Here is a 21,718-nt window from a genome sequence, read left to right as displayed (position 1 = left end):
TACTGCAGAAATACCACAGAAAAATTCCTTATGCTGAAACCAGCTCCTGTGCCAGAATTCAATTCAGGCATTTAAGACTTAGAATTCTGGTTTTGTCCTGAGCACATACAGCGAGAGCATTATCTTTTCACTTAAGACTAATGTGAGAATTAAGTAGAAATGTCCAGACAGGAAAGGTGAATATGCACTAATACACCTAGACCAGCAGTGCTTTTTTTGGCAATACATTTATGCAACTTTTTCTTACAATACATGGATGCTTATTACATATTATACAGCCTTTCTCATGTTGCCTCTGGAGAATAAAAATGCAAAATGATTTTGCAAAATTATTGGAGAAATAGCAAGGTAGGATTGAGCAGAGAATAGAAAGATCCTGAAAAGACATCTAAGAACAGCAGAATCCAGAAAGCTTTGTGTGCCACCTTTCTAACTGGCTACATCTAATGTTGTATAATGTATTCACTGTGGCAAACATACATCATGTCCGAGTCTTTCGGCTTACACTGGAACCCAGTACATCACATTGTGTAAACTGAATGACAATTTTTCAAAATAGTTTGCTGGATTATGTCATTAGGAAAATCAGATTGCTAACACAGACGTGGTTTAGATTACACAAGGAATACCTCTGATGCTATCACACTTTCCAGACTCTGAAATTCATCTTTCACTTTCCTTGATGAGATGCTAAGAACTTTAGGATGCTTCTTTTTTATCCTAATTCATGAAAAGCTAGTAAAATATTGAGGAAATAAATCTGAAAAGAAGTGACAACAGAAGTAATCAGAATATTCTCAGAAAGCCGTATGACCTTTAAGATAAAACTTGTATCCTAAAAATTTAAAATGCAAGAAATAAGAACCAAAATCAAATATTTATTTACACTTAAGGTGATTGCTGCTATTACTAACAAATTATTGTACAGTATTAAAAAAAGATTCTAAATTTTAAAGTTCAAATAGAAAAGGCCTAGGAAAGACTACAGCACACTGAAGAACTGTGTTTCAAAAGTTATTAAAAATATTGAACAAAGGGTTCTGTTTTACAGAGGAAAATATCTGGGGGGAAAAACTGTCTGAAAAAAAACAGAAAAAGAACCAAACTTGTATATAAACATTAACCTCACAGTACATAAAAACAATATACAAGACAGCATACCAAATTGGATGGCTCAAGGGTTTAACAACACATTTATCCTTGAATTTCTGTAGTGAAATCAACCCTCATTGGTAACATACAAATATTATTACAATATTCGATAATTTTTCAATACCCTAAGTGAGTTACAGTTTAACTAATCACCCACTGACCAAGTGATGGTATCATTCTCCCCAAACCAGCGCTATCAGTCTCAGAAAGGTCGGACCATGTTACTTTCTCCTTCTGTGGGGAAGGCTTAGGGCTCGTGAAGGAAACAGCGTTGCCAAGGAAAGCCTGCACTGCTGCTGTCTGTACTATACGCGACCTGCGTTTTCCAGGTTTTTGATACTCTTAATTCAGAACCTGTCACCACTACTAAAATTCTCACATGCATTACTTTAAATATATTGTTGAAATTGAATATAAAATTGAGGAAGTTATGCTGTGAACTGGACAGAGTGTATGAAACATGCATTCTGTCAAGAAAGTATTGCAATTGGCACAACAGGTATCTGATAGTTTAGATAGATTAACTCAGAAAACTTTCATAAAATGATTTTGAATTAAGGCTTCTATGTGGGACATCAGCATACCCATATCAGCAGCACAGATCTGATGATCCCCATTCTCATTCTTTTTCAGTGTCTCTAATAGGCCCCAGTGGACTGGAGGCAGAGGGCTGTAAGAACTCAGCAAGTGAAGCTGACTTAACGGATTCTGTTTTATTTCTGCAATCCTCAAAGCCCTCAAGATAGCAGGTGCGAACTTAGAATAATGAGCTGTAGATGAAATAATAATTGGGCAAGTTCTGTCTTGTAATCGATCTGCAACTACTTTAGCAACAGCTGTGTGTGTATCCAAAATATACCCTGTAGTACTGTATACAGAGTGGATGGCAGCTAGACAGTCCTCCTCAGAGCACCACCCAGCCACCAAGTCCTGTTGAAGCTTTTCAAGTAGATCTTTCTGTAGCTGGAAGTGGCCCTGATTTTCCAACTGATTATATAATTGTGTCACCAGTTGTCCATCACCATCAGCAATCAGGTGCAAATATCGTTCAAGATTGGAGGACTTCAAAATATCTACTGCTGGTGATAAAGTGGGAATTAATCTTCTTCCCCTCAAATCATAAATACCTGTTCTTATGAAGTCAGTCAAAACATTGTTTTCATTGGAAGCACAAATACATTTTCTAATAGGAATTCCCATCATTTTAGCATACAATGCAGCTAATATGTTGCCAAAGTTTCCTGTAGGAATGCAAACATCTACAGGGTTTCCAAAAGCAATAATACCTTGATGAACAAGATCAAGGTATGCAGAGGCATGATAAACTATCTGAGGAAGCAGCCGTGCCCAGTTTATTGAGTTTGCTGCAGCTAAAGCTGTTCCATATTCTACAGTAAGAAAGCCAGTATAATCAGAATTAGTAAAGATTTGTTTTATTGCTGTCTGGCAAAAGTCAAAATCAGATTTGACACCTACTGACCAGGCATTTTCTTTCTGACAGCCAATCATCTGTGATTTTTGGATTTGGCTTACTCCATCCTCAGGAAAAAAACTCATCACAGCAATTCTCTGTTTGTCAGTATCATGGAGACGACTGAAGCCATCTAAGACAGCACTCCCTGTGTCACCAGAAGTAGCTACCAGAACCAAGTAATTGCAACTTTCGGGAACACAGTATGCAAATATACGTGGCATCATCTGTAATGCAAAATCCTTAAATGAAGCTGTTGGTCCATGAAACAACTCAAGGAGAAACTGATTGCCTGTCAAATGCCTAACTGGAGCAATTTTGGAACACGTAAAGTTTTCTCCATAAGCAGTGCCAATAATTTCTCCCAGTGTAGAAGCAGGTATATCAGCAGGATGTATGCACTTTTCCAGTATTACCTCAGCTCTTTCAACATAGGTTGCTTCTATCAGGCTTTGCCATTCTCCAGCAGTTAATTTTGGAAATCCGCTCTCAGGAACAAAGAGTCCCCCATCAGGGGCTAAGCCCTCAGTGACAACATCACTGAAATATTTAGCAGAGTCTTTTTGCTTACAATTTCCAGACCTAATAGACCTAGTTGAAATAAATGTTTCCAATTTTGAGTTTTGATATCTCTTAACTGCATCAAGCACCTTTTCTGCTATAGCTTCTGCTGTAATCTCTCCTCCACAAAGAACACGGATATCATGCCACCTTTTGTAAAACTGCTTCCTAAACTGAAGTATGTCCTTGAGAGACATACCAGAATCCTGGCCCACAATGCGATCCACTTTCATTAATTTCAGCCTGCGCATAATGACTGCTGTGGGTACATCCAGATATACAACTATTCCATTTTTCTTCACATGCTGCATGCCAGCAGCATGCATTGGATTGGACCCAGTAAGGGAAATTACACTTCCAGATGCTGAAATCTTCAACAGGGCTTTTCCTTCCTCCTCTAAAAATTGCTCATTACCAACATCCTGCAGTTTTTCTGACACACTCATATTCCAGGTTGTTTCAAGGACATCATCATCTACATCTATGACAGGGCAATCTAGTTTCTGACCTACTATTCTCCCTACTGTTGTTTTCCCAGCACCCGGAGGTCCCATTAGGATAATATTCTTGTTTCCAATGAGAGAATGGCTTGAGAACCATGACTTCCATATCTGTGCGAAAGCTACGGGTCTTGAAAACATCAGTTTTAAACACATGCTAGAAAGAGTGTTTTGGGTTATTAGTCTTAAAGGCCGATACTGAACAAGGTGAAACATCTTCCTCTGCTGTTTCTTTCAGGTCAACTTGACAATCCACTCAACTGCTTCGAAGAAAAAAGAAATTAGTCCTTCAGCAAACAGCTAGATGAAAACTAGAGAATATGAAAGTCAAACAGCAAGAATTAGAACACAAATCCAGTTACGATTTTTCAGTGCCAAAGAGGTAAATGTTTTTCTGAAGGTTATTCATTCCACTCCCCTGCATAATTCCAGCTCACTTTCCATGGACAAATCTGACTTCTTACAGTTCATCTCTTGAGGGTAAATAAGGACCCATCAAACTTAACGCTGCAATACTATTTGCATACAGTATAGTATATAGGCATTCAAAACCAGCTGGTTTTGCCTATAATATACCAACTTTTACGTACACGTTTACAAATAAGGAAGCTTAACTAAATTATCTTCTTGTAATCAGAATGTTAACAAAATCTGTATTCATCCACCCTCTCAAGATGTCTTTAGCTTTGATTTCTTATATTTTCTTTCTAGAAATCAAATACAAGAACCATTTAAATACACAGAAAACTCACAGACTGTTGCACAACAGCAAGGCTAGCAGAGTTGCATCCAGTTCTCTTCTAAAGGGATGGGAGACCAAGCAAACGGTATTTGAAGTACTCCTATAATGGAATTTTACTTGGTGCAGTTTGTGTAAAATGAGAGAGAGAAAGAGAGAGAGAAAGAGAACATCATGAAGACACTCTATACTCAAAAGAAATCACTAGGAAAGCAGGATCTCCAACACAGAGGAAGCAAGAAGTTCTCAACAGCAACATGTTATTTTCTTTGCTTAGGGAAATCAACACCAGTATGAACAGGAACTGCAGAACAAGAACTCTGTGTGATGTTTAGGGGCAAGAAGAAGGACCCTCAAAAAACCTGCATGAAAGAAGAAAAAAAAAATCAGCACAAAAAGCCCTACAGAGTCATTTTTCATTTTAGGAAGGCAATCAAGTGTCATGCTGTTATTTCTTCATTGATTGCTTCTAAAAATGCTTAGAGAAAACCAGCAGGGAACTTTCTTTTAGGAAACTAATGAAATTTTGGACATACAAATCCAAGAGTGCAATTACTTAGTGATTACTCATCAATCCTTAAAAAAACAAACAAACAAAAAAAACCCACTATGTATTTTTTGAAGGTTACTTTTAGTCGCTATACTATGCTGGACTCAAAGAGATGGGTGACTGAGCTGCAGATTGTACAATTTTTTTCTGTCACCATAACGCATAACTAGATTTGCAATCAGCAATTTCTAATAACCATGTTTTAAAAACTCAGTCTAGGTGTTGATACTCCAGGTATTTGCTTAACACCACTTACTAAAATACCTTTTTTAGTTTACATACTGGTTACTTTCACTAGTGACATGATTTTTAATGAGATGTTTCCCCATGACAGACTACACAGATGATTCAAGAAATTCACTGTAGAGTGAGTTTCCAAATCCTTCCATCATTCCAGTACCTTTTCCCCTGACCCTCTTCAGTTCCAACAGCTTTTTAGAACCATGGAGAGCAGGAGTAGGTCTAGCATTTCAGTAGAAGGAAGGTGAGCACCAAATAGGAACTGCATTATCTTCCAAAGACCTACTTATGAATTATCCATGTTTACAATTATCACAGCAGTCCTTTAAGACCTTACTGTTCCCCATCAGAGTACACGGTATCATATTACTCCAGCTTCAAAAATAACACAGAGGCTCAAATTTTGTAAGAGGCTGCCATGAAAACAAAAACTTTTCAGTTCCAGTTCCTTGGAACTGCTCCTTGCTCTAGATTCTAGTCTATGTTCCTAGATGTCTTTTATACTCCACATTCATTATCAGGCTATTAGTGTATGTTACAAAGTCAAGTTCTTTTGATTATTTAAATCTTTCTGTTCACTCATTTCTACATGGAGAGATGTTTTTGCAAAGGGTAACCCCCTAAATTTAATTCTATTTCCTGTTGATTGTAAGCTACACCCAGTAGTGTGATTTAATGCACATGCTATAATTACAAGGAACAGATAAAACTAAAATAGGCATACCATGCTGTAGTTTCTTCCAATCCTTGTAAAGTATAAGGGAATGCTCATGTGTAGAAGCAATATAACAGTTACTTAAAAAACAAAATCTGTGAAAAGTAGGTATAATATTCAGTATAAAAGTTATATGGAATATTTGGAATATTCAGTATAAAGCTGTAGTGTATGGTAACATACAGTAGGGAATACATATACAGGGGTATAGGGCCAGTAATAGGTATTTTATGAACCTTCCAGATGTAAGCTTACGTTCAGGGCTCAAAACATCTAGGGACAGTATTTCAGTAATTTTATTTCTTGAACAGACAAATCACTTGACACCTTATATATGAGGTAAGGGAGCCTGCACTATGCTCAACTTTGTGGCCTACATGTGTAACTGCACTACAGATTCACTCTGAGGAGCAGGCACTAAGTATGTGCTGTAGAGCTGCATGACGTAACATCTTGACTGCTTTATGAAACTAGGCTATAGGGACTCACCCCCCAAAATTATAGATGTTGACATAAAAGGAATTAGATTTTGATTTATGCAGTTATAGGCTTACCTTGCATACATAGAGTTGCAACTGGTCTATGGTATTTTCTGATATTAAATGAGCCAATCTGGTGCAAAAATTGGCAGGAAATTTCTTTTTCCAGCTACTTAATCAGTTTAACCTATGCCAGTGTAATCCAATTTTGCACCCATATAAAGTATATGTGCACATAAGCTTGCATCAGTCAAATGCAACTGCTTTTGAAATTAGTTTTTTATTCAGTTGACAAAACTTCACTCTAAAAAAAGCCTTGAAATAGACTTTATCTATAGTAGAGTTTACCAGTCTAGTTACACCACCAAACCAACCTAGTTTAGATGAAGCCAATTCCGTCAAAATATTTTTTTCTTGAAGCAGAGCTTACACATCCATACCTCCCATGCAGTAGTAAGTTTTGACAATACATCTTTACTCTCCACTTGGGACTCCCAACAGTAGTAACATTAGAAAATATCCACATTTTTAATAACCATCACTGATGGCAGGAGTTCTAGTGAAAAGTGTCTTTAGTTCCTGGTGACTTGAGGCAAACTTTAAACAAGAAGTTTGCAAACACATACTGTATGGTTAAAATTCAGTAAGCAAGCAAGTCAGCAGCAGTTTACAGCTCTCAAAGACCTCAGATACAAGACAGGCAGTTGCCATACATCATCTATGCCTTTTGGACACAGGACACAACTTCTGCTTGAGTTTTCTCAGAGCTTTTATGCAGAAAAAAAAATCCCAAATTAAAACATTTAACTTCAGCCATCCCAAGATCATCTCACAAACCAAGTTTCTGAAAAGGTATAGAAAAATCACCTATGTTCTGAGGAAACGCATCTCCTCATTTCCTCAAAAAGCGCATTTAAGGAAACCTGCTGGATAACAAGTGTAAGAGTTTGGTTGCAATAGCAGACAAGTGAGCACATCAGTCACAACCCGTGAAGGGGGTAGAATCACTTACAAACTATATTAGCAGATCTTAACTGCCACAGACACCTGGGGGAGTCAGACACCTCCCAGAGTTTTCCAAAAAAATCTTTAGGCATTCAAATAGCTTTAGGAGTCTTGCTCACTGCCAGGAAGGTGCCAAGCTCATTTCTGGGCATCGTTAGGTCTGTAAAGCAAAAAAAAAAAAAAAAAAAAAAAAAAGAGAGAGAGAGAGAGAGAAAGACAAAGCTGATCACATTTCAGACTTGTATTAAAGATCGAAAGCGCAGGTGCTGCCAAGGTTGCGCTTGCAACATGCCACGCAAGTCCGGAGAGGCTCGGGCACGGGCTGGGGAGGCAGCAGCTGCCCGGTGCCTGCAGGCAGCCGCCCGGCGCCGCTGCGAGCCCCCGACGCCGCGGGGACCCGGGGCAACCCCCGGGGGCTGGCAGGGACGGCGCCGGGAACACAACGATCACACGTTATGGCGGTTTGGACACCCCGCAGGCGTCGAAGAGGGGGCGGCGGCCGGAAAAGGCGACGCCGCAGCGGCCGGTCAGTCGCGCCTCGCCGCCGCCACCAGCGCGGCCCCCTCGGGCTGCGGCCGCGGGGGGGGGCCGGGCCGCCTGCTCCCCTCAGGAGCCGGCCGCGACGGCGCTGCCCCTCGCCGCGGCGCGGCTGCCCCGGCGCCCTCCCCGCGCCCCCCCGGAGCCCGACGCCGAGCCCTGAGGCACCCCCCGCCCCCAGCGCGGCGCTCACGTACCCGGTGGGGCGGGGCCAGGTGCCGCAGCCAGGTAACGGCCGAGCCCCCGCGCCCGCAGCCTCACCTGCGCCCCCCGCGCATGCGCAGCCACCTGCCTGCCCCCGCCCCCTTACGGCTCCGCCCGGAGTGGAGACACATGCGCAATCAGGCCGCCCGGCACGCCCCGCTTGGGCCCTCCGCTCCCGGCGCTCACCTACTCGAAGTGCGCCTGCGCAGCTCGCCAGGTTTACCAGCGCCTCCTCGGCCGTCGCTTGTAGTGCCTGCGCCAGCGCTCCTGGCCTTGGCGTTCCGCTCCTGGAGACGGAAGTGGGAGTGCGTAGGTCCCGCCCCTCATGGAGCGGTTACTAAGCAACCGGTTTCCCTAGCAACCGCGGGGTCAACAGTATGTCGGCACCTGTCTGTCTCCGCGGCTGGGCACCGCCCGAGCGGGGTAGGGGCGCGGGGCGGCGGCGGGAGGGAGGGAGGGAGCGAGCCGGCCACAGAAGCGGCGGAGTGCGGGGAGTGGGAGGGAGAAGCGGGAGCATAAACAGGGCGAGCGCCGCGAGAGGGGAGCGGGAGGGCCCGTGGCGAGCGTGTGGCTGCCCCGCCCGCAGGGCCCCCCCGCCGGAGCATGGCGGCGCCGCGCGCCCCGGAGAGCATCTACAACCTCCTACCCCGCCTGGAGGAGAGGCCTGTCAAGCCGCCCAGGTACGTGGCTGTGAGCGACCACCTGCTGGCGCAGCGGCCAGCCCTGGTGGAGCACTGAGCCTGATAAGTTACAGACAGGTATTGAAAAAAAAAAAATCTAATTTTTGCCTGGTTGGTGCTCTTACTAATGAGTCACACTAACTAACATTTGAGGGTTAACAGCCTGCTCCTAAAGGCTGATGATTCAGTTTGCCATCTTTGATGCCAACCTGTTCATTGACACAGAATTTTTAAAGCAATATTTCCCCACACAGAGGAATCACACAGCAGCTGAAAAGCTCTTTCTTTGGGATTTTTCTCAGTATCACACATCCATTCCTTTTCTGTATGGAGTATGTCTTGTGACATTGTTTCCTTTGCTTCTCTTCCTCACCCCTTAAAAAATTAAAAATGTTTTCTGCCCACCTAGTATTAATTCCTTTGTGAACTTGCATAAAGTTCATATTTGATGATTATGTGAACACATTTTTTTTTCTGGATGCTACTATTGTATATGAAAGAAAGCTGTTACACTTAACCATTTTCAGTGAGGGGTTAGCCTAGCTCATAATACAATGTCTTTAAAATTGGTGGAAATACCAGTGACATTTATTAGAACAAAGATAGTTATTCCTTTTCAGATAAAGGGGTTCAGACTTGCCAGATTACTCATTCTGAACCTTTTCTATGTAAAAATACACACTACATTTTTTTTTGTTTCTTTCCAGTGTGAATCGAGAATAATTTTGGCAGACAGAGCAAAGTGAAATGACAGTATAGCAGGGCAAGCAGCCCACTAAATCCATTCCCATCTTAATACCATTCAGAGATTTGGACACTGCATGACCATAGTTCATCAGATTCAGTTTAGGCAAGGGATTCTCTAGGTTGAATATAATCTTACTAAAGCCCCCTCCCTATCTCTCCGATTTCTACCCTTTCACCCCACTTCCTGCTTTGGTTCACAATGTGCCAAATATCCAGTTGGTGGCAACAGCTCAAAACTGGTTAATAGCATCAGCTGACCAATTTTTACTAATGTATACAAAATAAAGGGTCATTTCTTTAACAAAATCATAGATACATTTTACTCCCAGCTGACTGGGTACTACTCATGAAACTAAGGCTAGCATCTTCTTTTTCCCCAGCTTTTATGTCCCAAGAAGATGAGATCTAAGGAACAGTAATTGTCTTCTTATAAATACGTTGCCTTTTCTCCCTTTGCCAAATGCTGAATGGAGTAAGATCCTGAAGTCCTCTGTGACCGTGTTTTCTTCCTCCTGGCCCTCTCTAGCTCTACATTTTTGCTGTACAGCAGCATTTTCTGCTTTCTTGACCATGTGTCAACGTTCACTGAAAAGATACAGCTGCCACATCCGTTTGTCCAAAGAGGAATGCCTACGGCTGACTACAAAAGCTGACTACACCTTTAAAAGATGTCTTTAAACTTTATACCCATACATAATAAACTCCCTAACTCAATATCTTCTCATTCACTTTCTCATTTCAAGAGTGTGTGAACCCTAGTACATTTAACTCCTCAAAAATAAATAAAAGTCAACATAAAGTTGCTACCTTTCTCTATGGTATGGCCACAATGCCTCAGCTACCAAATGGTAAGGAGCACAATAGTTTTTGAATGTGGTGCTTTTGTGTCTAATCCAGCATCAGTTTGCCATGAAATTGCCAGAAAATAAAATCAAGGACTCCATTACTTATAATTAGAGGTGTTTCTATATATTCATATTCATGTGTCATATAAGATTCATATCATCTTATGTACATAATCCTCTTTCTCATTTTTGAGACCAAATCACAAGAAGAAAAAAGTTCCACATTTTAGATGTAGTCCTTTCACATTTGCTAATGTTACAATCAAGTATAACTACATCTTTCTGACATCTGCAGCTCATATATAAATGTTTTTGTCAGTGTTGCTACTATGACTCCCATTCACTGGTCCAACATTTCCTCCTTTCTTTTCTCCTATTTCAGTAAAATAGGCTGTGTTACATTTAATCTTTTTGTTCTTTTTTTCTTTTCCTTATCTGAAAACGTGGTATAGCTCTTTAGGAAGCACTCTAAGGTTTTTCTATGTGAGAAGAATTCAGCCATTCCTCAGCTTTTGTCTACCACAATCAAATATGACATTATGCCTAAAGACAGTGGATTTTAGAAGGTACATGGCAAGGTAGCCTTAGCTTCAGGAGCAAGGAGTTCTGACACCTTCAGCAAAGCATCTGTGAAAGCCCAGTCCTCAGTTAAATGCAAGATGCTACTAATCAGCTAATGATCAGCATTTGGCTTCTTTTGGAGAAAATGTTTGCATACTTTTGATTAAAGCAGGAGTTACAGCACTGTGTGCAAAATTACTCCAAAACTTCAGTGTGTGCATACAGCTTTCCATGTCTGAGCTCTTACTGATTCTTGTATTAGCCACAAGTTAGTGGCAAAACCACCACTGATTTCAGTAGTTCAGGATCAGAGTTCAGATCTGTGTCATATAAGACATATATAGCATTTGCTGTGCTATTTCAGAGCAGTCATCCATCTACTTTAATCTCTTATATTAGTCTGTAACAGATGGCTCAAGAGGAGGATTGAGACAATGATACAGTGGAAAGTAATGAGATAACCTGGTGATCAAAGACATTCTGTTCAACTCTCCACATCATATGTTTTGATGTGTTCTGAAGCATGAGGTTTTATACGCCTTTAAAATATATTTCATCTCATAGAATGAAACTGTGAATGTTCTTATTATCAATACAGAACTCTGTTTTGTGAAGCCAACTGAGGTTTTTCCTTTGGTATGTCTGATTACCATGTTATGTAAAGTCCCACAACAAACCTCACCTTCTGCAACATGTTTGAGATACATTAGTGCTTGCACCTTTCCCAGGCTACAAATTTTCAAATGTAGAAAATCAAATTAAGTTGGCTCATGATTGATATTTTCCTGTACATACACAACAGTATATTTTGAGTGCATTTTCAAACAAAGTATATAACCCCATATAAAAATATTTTTTCAAAATATTAATTAAAAATAATTAAAAAAATAAAGAGACCCAAATGTGTAATGCATAATGTCATTAAAATAATGATTTTGTGTTTCTGACAGTTTTAGTAAGCAATACTCAAAACCATTTTGCTCCAAAACGTAGGGTTTTTCAAGCTTCAAAAGGCTTGTGTTCAGTATTTATATGAACAGTGCATGCAGGAACCATTTCCCCAAATGTGATAATAGTGACCTGGGAGGCACAAAAGAGGAAGGAAGCAGCAAGTTAGCTCTGGAACCAGATGTACACCTTGTCAGTGCAGTGCTGGGCCTAACCTTATCAGGGAAGGTGTATGAATGACAGTTTATTTGGGAGATGTTTTGGAACAATATAATTTGGGCTTTTGGATTGAACTACTGCAAAAATGTGTATTCTTTGAAGAGTATTTTTTAATAATTTTCTGATCTTTAACTTCTTTATGGTATTTTTTAAAATCAAAGGTATGTATCAACTTTTAGACCATCTGTCAAACATGAAATAGAGAAAAGTAAAGCTCAGTGGAAAACAATGGGACCAGCAAAAGTTGAAGTTCCCTCTCCAAAAAACTTTCTGCAAAAACATTCAAAGGAACCCAAGCTACCAGAGAGTAAGTGTTGACAGGAAATCTATGAAATGTAATATGTTTTTTTGTTATTTTAGAGTTGATAATATTAACATTGAAAACAATACTGCTAATTATTGAGAATCTGATTTTTTCAAGTTTAAAATCATTTTTGCATGCTGGGATGGTTTCCATTGTTCTTTTTTTACTATCTATGATTTTGAGATTATTTCTCTACTTTACAAAAAATGTTTTTCTCCTATTTTTATTGTGCAAAATACTGAAACAAGCAACAGGGAGGTTATATATGTGTTTGGAAAATATTGTGACTAGAAAATATGGGAAGCATTTACTGTCATGTGATACAAAGCTGGCTGAAATGAATAGAAAAATCATTAAATCTCTTTTGGCTGCAGCTATTTAGATATTTAAGATGTGTCAATGATATGTTCTACCCTGCTAATATTTAAATGCAGAATTATTTAATTCAGATTTGTGTGTCAATCTTTCCTGCAGTTGGTCATTAATATTAAGGTAAATAGTATAAACTAGGGTGTTAAAAGTGAGCTAATTGTTTTTAAAACTTGAACAGACATGGGGAAAGTATATGTGTCTTTCTTAATGTTATCACGAACATACAGCTTTTACTCTTCAGCATTCACTGTTGGGCCTTAATCCTGTAGCATTAAATTGGCTGGCAGTGTTCAAAGCTTAGAAGTTTCTGGAGAGCTGCATGCCACAGAAATAAAGAAATTGGAATATTTTGCTCTAAAGTGCCTATTTTCCACCATCCTGTCTTTGAGCATAAACCATAATTCTGGGGAGAAGGAGATGACAGTTTTAATGTTCAGCCTCAAGGCCAATTCTGTGAGGGTAGCCATACTCCAGAAAGGACTACCTTAATGCTACTGGAGTTGTAGGTACATCATTGTCAGAATTTGTGATGGTGTTAGAAGGCTTTAGCTTGAAACTGTTTTTAGCCTATAAAAATAGATATTTTTAGTGTACAATATAACAAAAATACACTGTGTAATAGTGTGTGGGAGTCCAGCACCCAATCCACCTGGCACATGCAAACAACTTTGGCATTGAAAATATGGGCTCGCCCATGAGGCTTTGGAGGTTTGATGCCTCAAGCAATATGGATTATCAGAACTTTGAAGTAAGCTTAAGTCCCTGAGGCCCTGTGGGCATCTTGGGTGGTTTTTGAATAAAATCGTAGCTTTTTCAGAAAAGCTAAACAGTGTTCAGTATACCAGAATGTAATACTTCGTGACCTCTGAGCATTAATGCTTCCAAGCTCAAGAACTTGTTAAATTACTACACTAGTGCTTTAGATGGGTTTAGCAAAGAAGGTTGATTCACCAGTAACTTTGAGCTGTCCATAATATCCCTTTTTATGTACTTTTAGCATAAAATTAGTGTTATCTACTTTAAAATGGTCGTATTTTGAGATTCAGTGCTCTGACATTTTCCTCAAACAAGCAGCTCACAATATTCCTATTTCAACTTATTGATTCCGGGCTTCCTACTAGTATGTGTTTTGGTGTTTTGCCTTAGGAGTCATTGTGCTAGAGCTTCAAAATGCCCATGACACATCATAACTTTCATACAGACTTATTATTTCAGTGCCATGATTAGATCCTAAAACATCTTGAAATGGAATTCTATCATCAACTTAGAAAGCTCTTGCACCTTTGTTGGATGGAGTTTCATACATACCTCAGAAAAATTATGACGCTTAATCCCTCTTTTAAAGCACATGATCTATCTTTCTAAAGCATGTGAAAATACTTTCATAACTTGGAATGTAACCAATTACCAATTGTCTGTATTGGATTATGGCATTTTGTTGATGATATCTGTACCGCCTTCAAAACTGGGTTTGATCCATTTAGTTAAAAAGTAGGCTTCAGGGGCAGAACAGAAACAAAGATTGATTTATTTTTTTTTCATTGAAATCTAGGATAATGTCTGTCTTGTGGAGTTTGATCACTCACCACTTCCTTAGAGGAGGTGTGCTTCCTAAAGCTTGGCTAATCTCGTTGTGTTACTGCCCTCCTGCATTCATTTTAACTAAAATCAGTTGCTGGCTCCAGAAGAAGTGGGAGTTCCCAAAACATTCCCCAAAAGTGTGTGTCAGTGTTCTGCAGATGAGGGTGAGCCAGTGTTCACTGAGAAGCTTCAGAGATCTTGTTTCCAAAAAGAGATCCTGAGAGAAATAGAGATTTAAGTCCTGTATTCTACAGTGCTAAATTATGGTAAGCCAGTAGGTTGTAAAAACAAAAACGAGGGAAGCATTGGTTCATGTCTTCAGTGTCAGGAAATCATCCATTGTAGGAAGAGCTCTGTCACGTGTGACATTCCAGACTTATTTTCTGCCAAAGAAAGAGAACATGAATTTAGACAACCTGAATCAAACTACTGTAGCTTCTTCTGAGTTATCTCTGATAATGACAGTTAGAGTTATATCTGGTGGGAAGTATGTGGGAAATGGATTGTCTTTCATCCCTCATCTGGACAGGAGACTACTGACTTTCTGTTGAAACCTTGGAGAAAAGATTACACAAAAAAGGAAGGGTCTTTTTGTTCTTTGGAGAAAGGATTGTGAATAATTGTTTATGAACATTCTGGTAAAAGTAGTTTTAATCACATTTGAAAGGAATCCCACACAACTGGTCTTACAAAGTAAGAGTGGCATATTATATGGAAAACCTCTCTAAAACAACACAGTATTTCCTATGTTAACTTCCATTATGCCCAACAAGCATACTGGTTTTCATCATAGTACATCCCCAGTCAATTTTTATGTTTTAGATACAGTTGGTTTCTATTTTTATGTAATTTGGTTCATAATTTCTCCCTCTTGAGAAATGTAATAATATGGAACTGTAAAGTTCTTTATGGTTATTGCTGAGGGTGTTTACATATTCAATTCACAGGAAAAAAAGAACAGGATAGTAGGAAAATGCCTGCATTATCAGTGCCACGGAAGACAGATCACCCACTTATGGGAATTCAGAGTAAAAAGAATTTTATAAATGCAAATGCTGTTGCTGCTATCATGGGATTGGCTAAAAAGCCTCAACCTATTTATGTTGATAGAAGACAGGGAGACAAACACCTGCTTGAAACTTCGGGACTTGTTCCAAAATATGTTAAAAAAAAGGTAAGTTGTATTAAATTAAAGCGGAAATATCAGTAGTAATGTCTATTTTTCGGTTCACTACTGTATTCTCCTGTGAAATGTTTATGATTCTTTTTGAGATGTTTAGATACTATTTGCATTAGAACCTTTGAAATTTGTCAAGGAGAAATCATAAGTACTATGGTTGTACCTTGCCTTTGCTCTGTATTCACTTGCTTATGTTGTCAGCAAAAGTTTGCCAAAATGATGCTGCTAAAGCAAAAGCAGATGTGTTGCATTAGGAGCCCAGGGAGTATCTAATGGGGAGACAAAGAGCTGCACTTGGTTCCTTTTGTTCACTCAAGAGTCCCACCAATGAATAGCTAGCCCACCTCTAACCACCGTGTCAGGCACTGGGCACCAGCTCACCTCACATCGCAGAGTAAAAGAAGAAAGAGTTTTACACCAACTGGAACCAACTTATGGCTGAATGATCCATTCACTTGGCAGCCTTCCTCGCTGTTAGGATTTAGAGCAGTATTTCCAAAATTGAAACCCCACAGGTGATACAAGATGTGTGGTTAGAGCACTATAGTTACTAGTTAGTTACTAGTTAGTAGTTTTGATTCTCTCTATGGCATACGATGTTTTAGCAGAAATCAGGATGCAGGAAAACCTTTCAAAGAATGTTTCCAAGGAAGACGTATTTCCGAAGGTAGAATTTGACACCATGTACAAATGTAAAATAGTTTGCTGTCATTAACAGGTTTCAAACTCCGCACTCTACCATCAGTTCTTATAAATAGGTGTTTTGCTTTCTGGTTTCTCTTGTCTTTTGAGGTTGTAAACAACACTGGTGGAAATTCTTCATGCTTTTTGATGAGACTACAGGGAGAATAATGTTTGATACTTCTGAGAACACAGCAATTTAAGATTTTATTGCTTTGTGGCAGAAAATTCCATTTCCAACTGTCTTTGTAAATATAATTATTATGTATGACAAGTATGTCTTTGGTTTCTTTTTGAAAGTATACATCAACTTTTTCCTTGCCCTTACAGGATTATGGTATTATACCAAAATATGTAACACAGAGAAACAAAGAAATTAAGAGAGCTCAGAAAGAACATGAGGCCTATGTATTGGAGTCTCTCAGAAAAAGAGCCATGAAACGGTTGTCTGACGAAGAAAGGAGCAGTCTTCTGCAGGTCCATATTTTGATTTAGTGTATGTAGTAACATATGCAAAAGATTAATAAGGTAATGTAAGTCCATATAAAGAGTGTACTAAATTTTTAAGCAAGACAAATGGGCTGGCTGCTTTTTCACTAGGTGGAGCTATAGACAGTTGTAAATTGAGCTGAAGGGAGCTGGTCTGTCTACAGTTACAAACCAGCTTTACAAGTACTTCAATTCTATTAGATTCATATCCTCTTCACTCACTTGGAATTTCAGTGAAGCTTCGAAGGGATGCAGAGAATCAACTGTATAGATCCAGAGACAGTTCTGACTCTCTACTTGTGAATCATAGAAAAGCACAAATTTCATCTTGTTTTTTCCTGATACATAATGCCATCACGTTTATTGGCAGTTTCTATCTTCACATCATGACTTCACTGGCTAAAGCATAAGGTCATGCTGTGGCATGTGTTAGATGTGGCAAAAATAGAAAATAGAATTCAATTGTAATATATTTGTAGAATTATGACTAAAAAATGTATTTTGTCAAGCTGTTTTGTATAGTCTTCCATACAGTATGTATGAAACAAGTTTTTGCAAAGAGAAATAATAGCATAAAGAAGTAGAGAGGTAAAGAAACATTTTAAACGTGTAGTAAAGAAAAAAAAAGCTGAGATTTGAAACAAAGTACACTGTACGGATATGTGAGCAGACATAGACAGGCTGCCTGTCTGAGGTGTCAGAAACTGATGGGAAAAGAGACCTTGCATCAACTGAGTAAGATTAATACTGTATGAAGGGATGAGAAGATAGGCACTGTTTCTCAGTTTAAACCACAGATATTCAAATGGTCAAATACTTCATTTTTGATACTAACTGTATATTGTAGTTATACTGTACATATACACTGTATTTTAAAGAGACTTGCACTGATGTAATTATGTGTTTATCAGCATATTTTTATGTAATCCGGTTCTTGAACTGCAATTTCTCATGACCACTTTTTAGCTAAGTTTCCTATGAAAATAGTGATGTCTGTTTGTCACTCTGTCCCGTAATAACTGTTGATCTTAGCAACCATTTGCGGCAAATTAGCAGATGGGTGGACATCTCCAAGATACTACATTCCCACAAAAGGTCAGCAGAATATCTAGAGACAAAACAGTGTCTAACTCACTTGCAAAGATTAACTGGTTAATCAGCAAGAGGGTAGATCCAAAGTAGCCAGCACAATAATGTCTCTTGCTTGTGGAGAAAGTAATAAAATCTAGGAAGGGGTATGGGAGAGAGGTGAGGGTATTGCAGTGGCAGCAATATAAGGAACATAACAGCAAGGGTGAAGATGTTGTTGTGATGGGGAAGGCAGGGGAGAAGCTGATGTTTCAGCCAGTTAACTATGCAACTAAAATATATGTGAAACAAGGCACATGAGTTCAGCTGCTCCAAGTTCTGTGTGTTGTTTGATAAAATTATGTTTTACATTTTTCAAATACAAGAGTGAGAAGAAATGTCATCTTTGTTAATTAAAAATGTTTTATATTCTTTTTATTAACTCAGTATCTTCTTTTAAATTTTTCAAAATGTTTTCTCATTCAGGGGCCACATTATTTATACTGTTATAATGTCAGGAGGAATTAGTGTCCCCAGGGTATGTGGCTTCTACCCAGTGCTCAGATGTAGACATATGGGAATTCCTGTCTTTTAAAATAATTGACTGTGCTAGTGCACACATGTGCAGTATCTGATTTGAAAAAATACATGGCAGTAGATGTCTGAGAGCAAAATCCAGCCTTATGAACTTACAAAAATAAGCAGAAATCATTTGTGCCAACATTTTTTTAAATATCTCTCAATTATGCTTATGTTGGTTGTGATTTTATGAGAATAAAAGAGAATATTGATAAATGCAGTACATATTTCTTACTGATCCAGCATGTATTAGAATTCCTTATATAGAGTTAGACGTTCAGCTTGTGATTTAGCACATAGCAATAACAGTCAACATATTACATAGCTTTTGGAACAGCTGTGAGGGAGCTTTTGTCTGAAGGAGTCACGATTTGCTTTTGATCTCTCTACTCTGCAGTGATAGAATAAATTGTGATGAGTAGATGTTCTAATGTGTTTTCAAATGCTCTTTTTCAGTGGTTTCCAAACCAGCTTTTATTAATGTAAACAAAGAAGAATTATCCAAAAGAGTAGTGAATGACTATTCTATGAAGGTTTCAGAAATACTGTATTTGTTTTCATGACTATATATTTGTAAAGTGTAACTTATGCCTGGTATACTAGGAGCATTATTTGAGTACTTTACAGCTTTTGATTGCAAAGACAAGTAGCATTACAGGACAGTAAATAAATAAGCTTGTATATTGCTCTTAGATTCACATATTAAGGTAGGGGTTTTAAATTTATTTAGACAGTTGTATATGAAGATTGTAGGAATAACATTACAGACAAAATACTTTGTCAAGTCTCGATATGAATACACAAAGCATGAACTGTTATGCAAGAAATACTCTGTAAAATATTAGCTCGTATTAAAATGCATGTTTTGCTTAGTCAGCATTTGCAGGGAGCAGTCTTTTTTTCTTTTGTAAACTAATTCATATAATAGACCAAATCAGACAAGTTTTTAGGCACAACAGCTCTTCTTGAGTTCTGAAATAGAAGCAACGATCTCCAAAGCTCAATACATATTAATTCCTCTAAATTTAAGTATGCTAGTCACTATTCTGGGAGAAAAGGTGGTTAGTAATAGTGGAGAAGGACATGTTAGTATGGGGTAATAAAATGATTATCCTAAAGAAAGAGAGAATGGTAATTCACCTGTTCCAACAGATTGAGGGTGAAGGGAAATCATATTATGTCATAAAATCATTGTATTAGTTGAATCAATTTTTCATTATAAAGGAGAGTTAAGAACTTGAGTTTCCAGGAGAATAATTTCAGGTCTTCATTTCTGAAGATATTCTGTGATCTTCCCTTGGGAAATAACTAAAAGCCAAAAAAATGAAGTAGTTGTTTTGGAAAAATGTTCTCCTACTGATGACTAAGTGTTTCTATTATTTGCTGGTTGCTGTATGAGTTCTTTGTGGTAGGTGTGATTAAGTTCACCCATATAGTTTTCTTGAGGACATTTGGTGCATTGAATAAACTATACTACAATTTGATATTTGCATGCATAGGATTTATAATTTTCATCATTCTCTTGAGGAGAGAAAGTGAGGAGCATTTTGTTGCACTAATTGTGAGGATATAAAGGCAAATTTTAAATTTTAGTGTTCTGTCACAGTCTGGTTCCATGCAGCATATGTTGGTCAATGAAAATTTGCCTCTGATGCTGAGCTAGTAGGGTTATGAGTATGTTTCAGATGATTGCTTGTTTTGTTGAGGCAGGATTTAAGTCTTGGGCTTTTATGTATGGAAGATATGGTTTGCTTTATCTAGTAAGCTAATTTTTTGTGTAGCAGCATTCAAATGGAGAGGTGACAGTTATGGAAATCATTGGTGATAGAGGTCAATGAAGGCTAGGTTTTTATTCCAAATTATAAAGAACTTATCTGTAGATGTTGGTTGGAATGGGAATACAGTTATAAAGAATTTCTTCAAAGTATTTCATACAAGTTAAAATATTGTGGGATCAGTTTGGTGCCTGAGGGAAGTCTAAATTACTGAAAATGAAGGTGGTGGTAAGATGAACTGAGTGAGACTGGTGGTGAGTTTGGGCTGGATTTTCAAGTATTGGTATTCTTGTAGATACTGAAGGTAGGCTGTAACGCCACTGCATGTGACGTGTGGTGATATTTGTGATAGCCAGATTGCTGTTTGTGGGGAAGTGGTTTCTGTAGTGAAGTTTGTAGAAGAACTCTGTTGCATTTTGGAGAAAAGCAGGTGTTTGAGTGATAGGAGCTTTGAGGCAGTTTTTAGGATTCCTAATAGTTCCTCAGTGAGCATACTAGAATAAGATACAATGGAGCTGTCAAAGTTGCCTACTGTAGATCTTTGACAGCATAGAAAAAGTTTCTTTTACAGAATAAGGAAGAGTTACTCTTTATTTACCTTATGCAGTTTTTCTTGAAGATATTGAAGATGTGAAATGAAGTGTAGAGTCTTCCTTGAGTTCCTGGTAAGCTGTAGAGTTGACTGTTAGTCACATTGGTATACTTTTTTCAGTTTAGCATTTTTGTAGCTTCTACTTTATTGGCTAGTTTAATTATTGTTTGGTGGATGCCTCTTAAAAGATCATCATGTAGATTTTTCTCTCCAAGGCACAGAGTTCTCTGAAGATCATCCTTTATGTTTTATAAAAATAAGCCAGGATTATTTCTGTTGGAACTACCTTAACTTTTAAGCATTTAATTAATTTGGTCCGGTTAGTTAAGATGATTAAGCATTTTCCATGTATTTATCTATTATTTTAACATTGCAATGACAAAGTCAATATTAAAAAAATCTAAGTAGCTTGTGTGTATATTATTCTTAATGAAGTAAGTTTTTCTCATATATTTCCTTTTCATGTAATGGTTTTAGGGTCTGAAAAAGAACTGGGAAGAGGTGCATCATGAGTTTCAGGGTCTTTCTGTATATATAGACACCATACCCAAGAAGATGCATAAAGAAAAACTGGAATCACAGATGAAACAACTGGAGCATGACATAGATGTCATCGAGAAGCACGAAGTTATCTACATTGCAAATGAGTAAGAACCATTAAGTAAGTCCTTACTATGAGTAGGGACTATGTTTTAAATATTGCCTCTTTCTTCCTTTTCTCTTTCTCTACCATTGCCTTTCAAAAAAATTAAAAAAAAACCCAAAAACTAAATGCTTAGAAGAAATTGAAACAAGTCCAATTATTCAGAAGAAGAAAATATTCTAATAGCTAATATTCTAATAGCTAATACAAGTATGTAGTTTCTTACAAAAGTTGTTACACATAGCTAATTCTCATCTGTATAATTCACAAAGCTTTTTCAAATAAAATTCTTTAACTTTCA

At 38.3% G+C, this 21,718-nt stretch overlaps 2 protein-coding genes across 16 annotated transcripts in view; one reads left to right on the top strand and one right to left on the bottom strand.

Annotated features, from left to right (window-relative positions):
• Window positions 1-8,416, bottom strand: part of THNSL1 (threonine synthase like 1) — a 14,731-nt gene extending 6,315 nt beyond the window's left edge. Inside the window, exons 1-5 of one of the 9 annotated variants that reach the window (XR_010883515.1) lie at window positions 8,147-8,216; window positions 7,420-7,572; window positions 7,275-7,333; window positions 4,437-4,785; window positions 630-760 (exon numbers count right to left, since the gene is read on the bottom strand). Coding sequence is in view for 8 of the 9 variants with exons in the window: in XM_067291801.1 (XP_067147902.1) it covers window positions 1,678-3,900 (2,223 nt within the window). In the remaining variant the exon portion in view is untranslated. Of the gene's footprint in view, window positions 1-629; window positions 761-858; window positions 3,996-4,436; window positions 4,786-7,274; window positions 7,334-7,419; window positions 7,573-8,146; window positions 8,217-8,339 lie in introns of those variants that run through there. The other 8 variants (XM_067291801.1, XM_013949323.1, XM_067291798.1 and 5 more) reach the window with 8 other exon arrangements.
• Window positions 8,389-21,718, top strand: ENKUR (enkurin, TRPC channel interacting protein). Of its 7 annotated transcripts, none has more exons than XM_067291806.1 (6): window positions 8,389-8,458; window positions 8,740-8,833; window positions 12,315-12,460; window positions 15,358-15,584; window positions 16,602-16,748; window positions 21,252-21,718. In XM_067291806.1, exons 2-6 carry the CDS (start codon window positions 8,757-8,759, stop codon window positions 21,423-21,425), a joined length of 771 nt encoding a protein of 256 aa, XP_067147907.1. In that variant the 5' UTR covers window positions 8,389-8,458; window positions 8,740-8,756; the 3' UTR covers window positions 21,426-21,718. The 7 variants fall into 7 exon arrangements, with proteins under 7 accessions (XP_067147907.1, XP_013804786.1, XP_013804785.1 ...); XM_067291805.1 differs by lacking the exon at window positions 8,389-8,458 and adding an exon at window positions 8,522-8,576; XM_067291808.1 differs by lacking the exon at window positions 8,389-8,458 and adding an exon at window positions 8,522-8,576 and having other exon boundaries at window positions 16,602-16,767; window positions 21,252-21,335.

The sequence above is a fragment of the Apteryx mantelli genome, chromosome 2, assembly GCF_036417845.1.
Source record: "Apteryx mantelli isolate bAptMan1 chromosome 2, bAptMan1.hap1, whole genome shotgun sequence".
In the NCBI taxonomy this organism is placed as follows: Eukaryota; Metazoa; Chordata; class Aves; order Apterygiformes; family Apterygidae; genus Apteryx; species Apteryx mantelli.
This window is presented reverse-complemented; position numbering and strand designations above follow the sequence as displayed.